The sequence below is a fragment of the Eptesicus fuscus genome, chromosome 8 (genome assembly GCF_027574615.1).
Source record: "Eptesicus fuscus isolate TK198812 chromosome 8, DD_ASM_mEF_20220401, whole genome shotgun sequence".
Classification (NCBI taxonomy): domain Eukaryota; kingdom Metazoa; phylum Chordata; class Mammalia; order Chiroptera; family Vespertilionidae; genus Eptesicus; species Eptesicus fuscus.
In genome coordinates this window covers 60,898,226-60,910,491 of record NC_072480.1, presented here as the reverse complement: position 1 = coordinate 60,910,491, position 12,266 = coordinate 60,898,226, and the positions used below count along the sequence as shown (strand labels likewise).

At 44.4% G+C, this 12,266-nt stretch overlaps 1 protein-coding gene across 2 annotated transcripts in view; it reads left to right on the top strand.

The window, feature by feature from the left end:
- Positions 1 to 12,266, top strand: part of ABCC4 (ATP binding cassette subfamily C member 4) — a 234,138-nt gene that overhangs the window by 71,671 nt on the left and 150,201 nt on the right. For both annotated transcript variants that reach the window (XM_054719888.1, XM_008143997.3), the window contains 4 exons: positions 7,758 to 7,847; positions 8,950 to 9,113; positions 10,492 to 10,617; positions 11,235 to 11,484. In XM_054719888.1, coding sequence (XP_054575863.1) covers positions 7,758 to 7,847; positions 8,950 to 9,113; positions 10,492 to 10,617; positions 11,235 to 11,484 — 630 coding nt within the window. The remainder of the gene's footprint in view (positions 1 to 7,757; positions 7,848 to 8,949; positions 9,114 to 10,491; positions 10,618 to 11,234; positions 11,485 to 12,266) is intronic.

Sequence of the window (12,266 nt, the reverse complement as noted above, 5' to 3'; positions counted from 1 at the left end):
TTTGTGTACTTTTCTCCTAATTTCCTTATACGTACTGATGATAGACATGAAGACATTGCTGCTTTTGGTAAGATTGGTTCTAAAAATACACGTTGTGAATAAATCATTGTTCAGACAGTATCCCCCTTACCTTTGTCATTTTTTTTCTTCTGCACAGAGATCTTTATTTTCTGAAAGCTTCAGAGATGATGTTTAAAAGGCAATGAATAATGTAACGCGTTACTTTAGGTTTGCTGCATTCCCAACCCCATCATGTTTAGTATTTGGATAAATATAAAACCTTAGGAAAGAGGAAAATTATATTTGTAAAATATCTTATTTTGATTAATTCTCAGTAAAATTATGTGCAGTGAGTGAGTTTGTAGAGGGCATATTGGTTCCCTTTTGTACTCCTGGTGTGAAGGGAAACATATCATTAGCAAAGTAATTAGAAACTTCTTTATAGAAAAAATAGGTTTAAGTACAGTTGCTATAAAAGACCAGCATAAGGCCGAAACCGGTTTGGCTCAGTGGATAGAGCGTTGGCCTGCGGACTGAGGGGGTCCCAGGTTCGATTCCGGTCAAGGGCATGTACCTTGGTTGCGGGCACATCCCCAGTGTGGGGTGTGCAGGAGGCAGCTGATCGATGTTTCTAACTCTCTATCCCTCTCCCTTCCTCTCTGTAAAAAGTCAATTAAAAAAAAACAACAAAAACCAGCATATGGCCTCACATACAAATTTTTGTGACTAAGCAAACCATTTTTTAGATGACAGATTGTAAGCACTTTTTGTGTTTTTTATAATGTTTTATTTAGAAACAAAACAAATACATGATCAAGTATATATATATTTTAAAGTTGATAGAAGTTTGTTTTTCTTACCCTTCTGTTGAGGGCATACTTCATTTCTTTTCTCTCCTTCTCACGGGGCCTTTCATGCTCACATTTTTACTGTTCTGTGTTGCTCATTTTTCTGTTTCCCCCTCTTGTTTGGTAAACCAGTCAGATAGGTGATGGGTCTGGGTGTGAGGGGTCTTTCATTATCTGGGGATGTGAATCATTTTGAACGTACTACTGTCAAGTTGCCTTACATATTCTTTGCATAGGTATTGGTATACTATATTCATTAAATTGTAGTCATTTTTCTGAAACAACATACACTGAGTGGCAGATTATTATGATCTCTGAACGCATAATAATCTGGCCACTCAGTGTGTGTGTGTGTGTGTGTGTGTGTGTGTGTGTGTGTGTGTGTATTAGAGGCCCGGTGCATGAATTCGTGCATGGGTGGGGTCCGGCCAGCCTGGCCAGGGGAGGGGACATGGGCGGTCGGCCGGCCTGCCTGCTGGTCGAACTCCTGGTTGAGGGGACAATTTGCATATTAACCTTTTATTATATAGGATATACACTGAGTGGCCAGATTATTATGCGTTCAGAGATCATAATAATCTGGCCACTCAGTGTATATTGACTATCTCTTCTCTCATCAAGGCACCTATTTTCAGTTCATTCATTAGATTTTCTGAAATGTTCCCAAGGATCTGGGGCACGTGAGGCCCCCTACAGTGGAGAGTGGTGTTTTGCATGTAGCATGGTCACCAGCAAACTGCTGGACACTCTGTGTAGCAGTCTCTAGAATGGGGCTCTGGTCAGGCTCTGCTTCATCCTTCAGGGGCTATGGGGCGGTTCGCAGGGCATGGGAAAGCCAGCCTCAGGGACTCATGGCTTTGGGGTGTGATGACGTCAGAGAATGTGGAGAAACTCCCCCTGGGGAATTCAAGTCCTGAATCTGACTTCAAAGCAAGTATCAGATCCCCCAACCCCCCAACCCCAGTGGTTCTTGGGGTCCACATTATCCTCTTAGGCTTGGATGCTCACTAGTCAACTCTGTACGCATCTTTCTGGCCTCTTGACCTCAGTAGGTCATAGTGGTATAAGGCTAAAAGGTGGCCAGTGGAGTTAAAGAAAGCTAAAGGCACCCCCAGGAGGTAAATGCCAAGCCTGTCAAAGCTTGCAGAGAGCTTTCTGTACAGTGGAAAGTCAGGCGAAAAAGTTAAAAAGGGCAATGGAGCTGTCAGGTCATAGAGAGCAGCAGGTGGTTGATTTTGTATGGACTCTGTTTTTATTTCCTTGAATCTCTTTTCTATAGAACTGTAGAGGGGGACTGATTAACGTTATGGAGTTGTCACCATTATGTTCTTAGGGACAGAGGATATTAGGCAGTCTCCTCAAAAACAGATTAATGGCTTTCGGTGACACAGTCATGAAAGTAGGTGCGGCAGCCTTACCAGGCAACTCTGGGCAACAATATTGGAAAAATACAGGCGATTTTCTGCTTCAAGTGAGCAAAACGTACTCATCATGGTTGCTTGTTACAGTATTGCCCAATGTACCTGGAAACCACATTATTTGACAGACAGTTCAGGGTAGGGCCGGGTAGGGCCAGGAATCAGGAAGTAAGCCAAACATGCAAAAATAGGTGACACAAATGCTTGCATTTTGTTCTGAAAGTCCCTTAGTTTCTTACTCACAGCCTAGTTATTCTGACTTTCCTCAGAATATCACGAAGCATATCCTAGTTCAGAAGCAGTGGTATGTAACGATGGTGAGATGGTCTGAAGAAAGGATAGTGGTGGGTCATGGTGAGGTAGCCTTTAGAAGGGATAGCCTGACTGCAAGGGACAAAATGGATATTTAACATGTGCAATATCCAAAAGCATGCATTTGGGACACCCTGTGGAGCAGCGTCTACACACACGAAGGGTCCTTGACATTGGGGGTCAGTCATGTAGGTGATGAGGAACCTGCATCATGAAAATGATGAACCACAGTTTGTGTCTTTTGTTTTAAAGGACCATTAGAGAAGGGTTTGGGAGGATTTTTATTGAATGAAGATTGGATTCTTAAAGGGGCAATACACCTCACCAGTCTAGAAAACTGCCTTCTATGGAGAGAGCATTCTTTTTTCACATTCCTTTGGTGGTGTTATTTATGTGTTCACATTGGGTTTTGTGTTTCACTTCTACTGATTAAATAATTGAGAAAGGAGAAAGAGTTTACTTTTCATATGAACCACAATCATTGCTTGCACTTATTTTTAAAAAATTGTATAAAATGAACATCTGACCTAGATTATACAGTTTCCTAACCTCCAGATCTATTTTCATACCCACTCACAGGAGGAACCAACAAATAGAACCCTGCTCCAATGGAGTTTGCATTCCATAGTTCATAGCTTTGTTCAAAAAGGCCACAGAAATTCTAGTATAGCCAATAATTAGATACTTAGATTGCGTTCTCATTTTTATTAATTTCATTATTTAGATTATTTTCCAGTTTTTACATATTAACAAACAGCAGTGCAATGAACATTATTAAAGCTAAAACTATGTAGACATCCTTAATACCTTAGAGTATATACATTTCAAGGTTTTTGATACACTAGATTTCTTCCTGGTTCATAGGTCCATGCTTAGCCACTGAGCCACACCTGCCAGGTACCATTTCACTTTTTTTGTGCTGCTTTCAAGACATTTTTTACTTTTTGGTTTTTAGCCATTTGATTATGATGTGACTAGACATAGGTCTCTTTGTTTTGATCCTTTTTGGGGTTTGCTAAGATTCCCAGGCATGTAAATTTATATATGTGTGTGTATGTTATCTTCTTCCAGATTGTCAATTACACATGTGCCTCATTACTTGATATGGTCCTATTGAACTCTCAGGCTTTATTTCTTCAATCAATCTCTCTCTCTCTCTCTCTCTCTCTCTCTCTCTCTCTCTCTCTCTCTCTTTCCCTGTTTGTTCTTTGGATTGTCAGCTATGGAAAAAAGGGTTAATAAATTGGAACAGAGCAATGGATATTTTCTGCAATTAAAGTTATCTAGTGAATTTCCCACATTGTATCTTTGATTCTAGAATTTACATTTAGTTCTTTTTGATAGTGATCATGTCTTTCCTAGATTATTCATCTATTTATTTGTTATAACCATATTTTCCTTTAACTCCTTGAACATATTTACAATATAGCAATCAGTTACTCAAATAATGTCGTTTCATTCAATGTCGTTTCTTTATAACATAGGAATTTATCTCTGGTTTACTTATGTCAATGGTAAAATTGTTTTAATTACATGGTGCTTTTCGCAGTCACAGAACCTATAGATGACATTAGGTGAGGACTTACTGTAGTTGTTTTATACTTCTTATCTACTAACTAGAGGCTCGGTGCATGAAAATTTGTGCACTGGTGGGGGAAGGGGTCCCTCAGCCCAGCCTGCCCCCTCTCATAGTCTAGGAGCCCTCAGGGGATGTCCTACTGCCAGCTTTGGCTCGTTCCCTGCAGGGAGCGGGCCTAAGCTGCAGTCTGGCCTCCCTCTGTGGGAGGCGACCTGCTGATCATGGGAAGGCACCGCCCCCATCACCCCCTCGCTGCTGCTGCCTCTGGCCTCCCTCTGTAGGAGATGACCTGGGCGATCAGGGAAAGGTGATGGCCCCATCACGCTGCTGCTGCTGCCACTGCCAGCTGCCACGGCTGCCTGAGCCTCGGCCCATCCCTCTTAGCAGCAGCCGCCATCTGCCATCTGCCATCTGTGGCTCGCTTGAGCCACGAGTGCTGAGGCTCAGGCCGCCGCTGTGGCTTTGTCTGGAAAACATCCGGTCTAATTAGCATATTACCCTTTTATTAGTATAGATTCCTGGATCATCTCAGGGTCTACTTCTATTGCCTGTATTTTTTCCTCTTAATTATGGGTCACATTTTCTTTGCATGTCTAATAATTCTTTTACTGTGTTGGATGTTATGAGGGATACATTATAGGGAGTCTCTATTAAAGGGTACTGATATTTGTTCTGAGAGGCAATTTCTGGCAGTATTGTTCCTTTATAAAACATTTCCACTTTGAACTTAGTGGCACATGGCCCTTACTCTAGAGCAGTGGTGGGGAATGTGGGGCCTGCAGGCCACATGAGGCCTGCAAAATCATTTGGTCTGACCCTGCCAAGGCATTAGGGATGAGCTAATTAAATGTTTGACCAAATATTGCAGGCTAATTTTTAAGCTGATTATTTTGTATGCCTTTCGAATGATGTTATAAATATCCAAATGGCCATTGCCAGAAGGTGATCTTTATTACCAAGGCATGGCTTTCTTGGTGTCCAAGCAGACTGTCTGAGGTGCTTATGAAGACCTCTTTATTCTAGTTAGGCAGAACCTCCAGAGTCTGCTGGCACTGCATGACCTCTGGCATCTCCCGTCAGTGCTCAGCCCCACAGCTGCTGCTCTCCAGGCCCCATGCGGTCTTGCCCTGGGCATGGACAGTGGTGAAGCCCTGGAGAAGTAGCTTTGGAAATTCCCCACAAAAATGTTTGGGGCCTACCATCTGCTACGCTGGCCTGCAAGTTCCAGATAATTCTGCCAGTCGGAACAGCCACCACCTCCTCCTCGTCAGCTCAGTGAAACTACTTCGGCAGAACGTTTCCCCAGGGCAGAAAGCCAGGCTAGTCCCATGGCTCAGCTCTTGTATTTCCCTCCTCCCAAGGCTCGCCGTCCTGTGCGGCCTGTGGTTCAGTGTCTGAAAACAGCAGCTTCATGTGTTTTGTCCAGTTTTATAGTTTTATAATGGAGGGCAAGTCCAGCAGCAGTTATTCTTTCATGGCCGGAAGCAGAGGCCTGGTGGCTGTTTGCTGTGTCTTTCTCAGTAATATTAATGACTCACCACTGTTTCTTTTAAATAAATTTTTATTGCCCTAGCCAGTTTGGCTCAGTGGATAGAGTGTGGGCCTGTGGACCAAAGGGTCCTGGGTTCGATTTCAATCAAGGGCAAGTACTTTGGTTGCAGGCTCCTCCCTGGCACAGGCCCTGGTCAGGGCTCGTGCAGGAGGCAACCAATCGATGTGTTTCTCTCTCACATTGATGTTTCTCTCTGTCTTTCTCTCTCTTCCACTTTCACTAACAGTCAATGGGAAAATATCCTTGGGTGAGGATTAACAAGAACAACATATATATATATATATATAGGTAGGTAGGTAGATAGATAGATAGACAGATATAGATATCAGAGAGGAAGGAAGAGGGTGAGAGAGATAGAAACATCAATGATGAGAGAAAATAATTGATTGGCTGCTTCCTGCATGCCCCCTATTGGGGACCAAGCCCACAGCCTGGGCATGTGCCCTGACATGGAATCGAACCTATGATCTACTCTTTTAAAAATATGTAATGTATTTTTTGCATGGGGGTGAACATGAATTTATATGTAAAATTGGTTTTAAAAATATTTTGAAGGTAGCTTTCAGTAAATAAATTCTATTTCTCCCTCCCTTCTTCATATTTTGTGACTGTTTCACTTGTATTTGCCTAGCATTTTCACTTTAATTTTTTTTTTTACATTTTTTTTATTTTTACTTTTTAAAATTTCTTTATTGATTAAGGTATTACATTTTACTTTTCTAATTGTTCTCATTATGTCTGGCCCTTTCTTTCCATTCACACAATCCTAGTGCACTGTCTCATTACCTCTTGCCTGGAGAATTTTCCCTTCTTATAAATATCTCCTGGCCAATCACTTCCACAGTTTAATCTTTCCAAAGTTGAGTTTCTCACTCTAATGTAAATTTCACTGTTTCATCTTGCCTTTCAAACTCTAGCAGTTTCCCAGCCCACCTTTCAAGCCGGATTTTGAGTGTTCTTCATTCAGCAGCCTTCACCTTTTCCTTTCCCTGACTTCTATGCATGCTGTTCCTTTCACCCGCAATGCCCTTCTCTTCCCTCCACATAGCTGTTTCTCTTCATCGCCCAAGGTCTACCTCCCTCCTCCCACCCAGTGTCACTCGGTTGAAACCTTCCTTGTTGCCCTGTGCTCTTGTTCTTCCTGTCCAGTTCACACTTGAATTTCAGGTGCTTGTACATATCTTGTCCCGTTGGTGTCCTACACATTCTAGACAAGAAATATTTGTCATTTCGCTCTTTGGAAACCTATGATTTAGGCGGGTTGAGGAGCTATTTCCAGTCACAGAATAAGGAAACCAAGACCTGAAGTGTCTAAAGGGTGTCACACTCAGAATTAAAGACTGACTCCAGATTTGCATTCCAAGTCCTCTCAATTTTTTTCCTACCCTCATCTAATTTGGCTGCAAGTATTGATTTAAATTTTTATCAGAAACTTATATAAGAGCTGTTCACAGTACACTTGTTCTCAAAGGACAAATAAATAATCAAACCGTGTGCACACACAGAAAAAGCAAAACAAAACGTTTTTATTGATTTCATGCAAGAGGAAGGAAGAGGGAGAGAGAGATAGAAACATCAATGATGAAAATCATTGATTGGCTGCCTCCTGCACGTCCCCACACTGGGTATGGAGCCCGCAACCCAGGCATGTGACCAGGAATCGAATCTTGACCTCCTGGTTCATAGGTTTATGCTCAACCATTGAGCCACGCCAGCTGGGCTGGCTGAAAATTACTTGAGTTGGCTACTAAGTATAAACTCATTGTTTTTTAGACTTTGGACATGTCCACATTTATAAAAAAAATGAAGTGGGGGATTTTTCCCTGCCTCCTACTCCTGCCTTTGCTGTCCTTGTGGGCTGTGGCTGCCACAACATTGAGGAGTAGAAGGTTAAACCCCAGTCCCTACAGCCCTGCTGTAATGGGTCATCCTGCTTGTCTTCACACACCAGGCAAGACCCAACGAAAATGCTCTCCGTTTTGCTGCTTTCTAAGTGTGTCTTGGTATCACCGTGGGAATATACTTCTCTTTCCCTCTCCTGTTTTCAGGCACTTCGCCTTAATCACACGGCCATGGGCAAGACCACCATCGGCCAGATCGTCAATCTGCTGTCTAACGACGTGAACAAGTTTGATCAGGTAAGCTGCACCTGAGCGGTCCTGTTTCATTTCCCATCCTTCCTATCTCGTTCACCACGGGCCAGGATTCTGTTTTGGACATGAGGCTTTTAATAAATAAATAAATAAATACATACATACATAAATAAATAATTTAACTTTCATTTTTTTTGGTGTGCATCTTAGATGAAATATGTGCTGTCCTGTAGATGAGAGTTTTGTTTTTCTAATGTTGCCCACCACATAATTCAATTGTAAAAAGGCAGACAGCAGTGTTCTTGCCCAGCTTGCTTAAATGTACCCAATAGTCTTACTGGGTTTCTTAGCACCTTGTGCTGGTGTAATTGGTTGAGTCTTTTTCCTCCTCTAGACCAGCGGTTGCCAACTGGTGGTCCGCGAGGTCCGAAAGGTTGGCGACCGCTGCCGAGGAACTCCTGGTGGGTAGGGATTGTTTTTGCCTCTGTGTCCTGAATACTGACTGTCCTGTTTCCACATGCCTGCTGTGTACGAAGCCTTCAATAAATAATGGCAGATGGTGGTCCCTAGCCAGAAGCAGCCTCCTCTCCTCTAACCCTCTACACTCTCGTTTTCCACTTACCTGGTGAACATATCCCCTTATCCAGGACATCATAGCTGCTGGTCAGATCTGTATTGTACTAGATCACTTCTCTTTGAACCATTCATTTATCAAAAACGAACTAGGGTTCCTGCTCAGGTTTAGGGATGACTAAGACTTTTTGCCCCAGAGAAGCCACAGTCTACCAGGTAGATCAGTACACGAGGAATCACTGCAGCATGTGGTATGGACTCTACTATAGGCTCTTCCTGGGTGATGGAGGGCCTAGGGGAGGTGGGCTGGATTGTATGGCAGCGTTTGGGGGAGCCCTGAGCTCATCTGTGGGGAAGACAAAGCCGAGATCTTCCTTCCAGTGCTGCTGGTCAGGTTGTCCCTGGGTGTGCCCGTGGTGGCTTCTTTTGCTGTAGCCGGTTGAAAGTCCAGTGTGATCACTTCTGTTTGGGTTCTCGTCTGTTCTGTTCGTTCAGAGCAGATTGTTTCTCTACCGTATCTCTCACTGGTTTTGTTTTTAAATAGTCCTACAAAGGCTTTGTCTTTTTTCCGAAGGTCACCGTGTTCTTGCACTTCCTGTGGGCGGGCCCCCTGCAGGCCGTCGCTGTGACTGTCCTGCTCTGGTTGGAGATAGGAATATCGTGTCTCGCCGGGATGGCCGTGCTAATTATCCTCCTGCCTTTGCAAAGCTGCGTGGGGAAGTTGTTTTCGTCCTTCCGGTAAGAGACGTGGATGGGTCCTCTTGTAATAAAGTAACATGGATTTGGTAACATGCACAGCCTGCCCAATGCTTTTGTTTAAAAACAGAACAAATGCCCTCTGTGGTCTCTTCTTTGCCTTGTAGCCTTAGAGAGTGGGGCCCCAGCCTTAATCTGAAAGCTAATCTTGTAGCAGGAACGGGGAAGGCACTTGCTGGTCCCTCTTGGCTAGCATTTTGGGGACCGATTCTCAATAAGTAGAGCGTACTTCAGCAGAATTTACATGCATCGAAGTTATTTAAAAATTATCAACTAGTAATACATTTAGATACCTTATGGGCCCAGTTCCAGCTGCATATACTTTTATTATGCTTGTGTTAGAGCCATTTGCAGCGTGTGTCGTTTTTGTAACAATTCGCTGTTTCCATTAGTTATAAGCTCCCCAAGGAGCTTGATCTTAATTAATGTCTTCATAACGTCCCGCAGTCCTAACAGTGGATGTGATTGAAAAGTGTCCAGTGATGAAGAGCCTAATGGTGATGAATTAGCCATGAAGCAGACTGCTGAGGGTTGGAAATGGGTCATTGCCAAGGTTGTCAGGGGGATGGAGATACGTTGTTTGAAGCACATTGAGTTCTTTTCTTTGTGCCTTGAAACCTGGTACTTTTCTCTACTTGGCATGTTCTTTTCCTTCTTTGCCATGAAGGAATGTTCCCGATCCTTCGAGGACTGTTGTAATGCTACCAGAATTCTGAAGCTTTTTTGCTCTTTCCTTTCCCAGTAAATTAACAAGCTCTCTCTTTTCTGCTCCCCAGCACTTCATTCCTAATTTATTACAGTATAGTCAATTGTTGTTCTTATTAGAATCAGGTGTGCTTTTTTCTTTTTTTTAAACATGTTTTTATTGACTTCAGAGAGGAAGGAAGTGGGAGAGAGAGAAACATCAATGATGACAGAGAACCATTGATCGGCTGCCTCCTGCATGCCCCCTACTGGGAATCGAGCCCACAACCCTAGCATGTGCCCGGAGCAGGAACTGAACTGTGACTTCCTGGCTCATGGGTCGACACTCAACCACTGACTCACACCTGCTGGGCAGATTGGGTGCTTTTTCTTCCTTCCCTACCCAACCATGACCTCCTTGAGCAGATAGGTTGTATCTGACTCATTTCTCACATCTTCCTCAGCAGGTATTGCAAGCTCTCCAAATTACTTCTTGAACTGTTGACTTCCCAGTTGAAGTCTTTCCCCATTTGTGTTTTGAGTAGGACCTGCCCCTGTTCTCAGTGCAAAAGAGCTGTAGGGAATCCTTCGATCCCTGGTCTCTGCCTGTGCCCTCTGCTGATGAGGGAAGTTGGCAGTGGTCACCATGGCTCATCTCCCACATCTGTCCCCTTAGGAGTAAGACTGCCACGTTCACAGACGTCAGGATCAGAACCATGAATGAAGTTATAACTGGCATAAGAATAATAAAAATGTATGCTTGGGAAAAGCCATTTGCAGACCTTATTACCGATTTGAGGAGGTAAGTTTTTGTGTATATCCACCACATTTTCCATATTTCTCATAAGCCCACAGCACTCCCATTGTGATTCTTCTCTGACCCCCAACCGACTCGGGCTCTGCTTCTCAGGTCCTGTGCGTGTGCCTCACCCTGACTCCACTGGTTCATGGGTCCACGGGTCCCAGTTAGATGCCTCTTCTCTGTGCTCTTCCCGCCCCCCGGCCCTGGCCTGTGCTGGCCACTTCTGCCTAATATCTTGATGTCTCACAAGTTTTCAGTTGTTTATTCTCTCTTCCAACGAGTTACTTTGCTCCTGGAAGGGACAGGCTGCATCTCTGTGTCATCAGCGAGGTGCCTGGAGCACGACCTGTGCTCACGAATGAATGTTCAAACCCAGTCTGATTGACCCAAAATGTTCAAGTGCACAATCGGTCCTGCATGTGGTTGGATGAGTGAGTGTGTATGGAGCGTGCCGTTCTCGTGTGGGAGCTGGCCCCGGGGTGGGAACTGTTGAATGGTTATTGTCAAGTTTGTCCTCTCCTTAGAAAGAGGCCACCCGCAGAAGAGGCCACACTTGAATTCATTTCATGAGCTGGCTGTCGATGCTTCCCCTTAAAACATAACCTACTCTTTCCTAGGAAGGAAATTTCCAAGATCTTGAGAAGCTCCTACCTGAGAGGAATGAATCTGGCATCATTCTTCGTGTCAAGCAAAATCATCGTTTTCGTGACCTTCACTGCCTACGTGCTCCTTGGCAACGAGATCACAGCCAGCCGCGTGTTCGTGGCGGTGACGCTCTATGGGGCCGTGCGGTTGACGGTCACTCTCTTCTTCCCCTCGGCCATCGAGAAGGTGTCGGAGGCCTTGGTCACCATCAGCAGGGTCCAGGTTTGTTGACAAGTAACTTTTTAAAGTTGTCGGCGGGTTGTAAGTAAAATCACGCCTCCTTGTACTTAGTGCCAAATCTGCAGTCACTCCAAAATGTCGTACATACTCTCCCCCGTTTCCTCAGGTAGGGGCATCACAAATAACGTAAGCGTCGCTGATGATTTATGGGCGGCGTTAACGTCGCAGCACAGGACCCTTGATGTCCAAGTCATAACTGCAGGAGAGGGAACCGGAGTTTGTCTCCCGTGCTAACCGGAATGACTAGGTGGGGACGGCACACAGTCCTGGGGTACATGGGATTCGTCTCTGGGCTGGGAAGGAAAGAGTTGCTGGAAGGTCTCTGCTCCTTGGACCGGAAGAATGGCTTACATGTCACTTATTTCTCTCTGTTTAAAAAAAAGCGATCCTTTCCTCCTCGCTGCTTTGCCTGTGATTTCTCGGTCTGCCTTTTGGACCTCGCTTTGTGGTCCCTGGTCCCTTTTCTGCCTTTTTTTTCCTGCCCCAGCCTCTGCCTTTCAAATTTGGTTTTACCCCCACCATAGCCACTGTTGCCCTTTCCTAACTAGCTGTCCCTACATTGCTGAGGGCAACTAATGTACCTCACCAGGTTAAGGGCCCAGGACACAGTCGGTGACGAGGAATCTGTATGTATGAATACGTCTAAAATGAAGATGCATTGGCTCTGTGCCAGGGCAGGAACCCACGTGTCTGGGCTTGGCCAGAAATCTACTTGGTTTTGTTCCTGCGTCTCCACCACAGTGAATGCCCACGAATAGATCTTT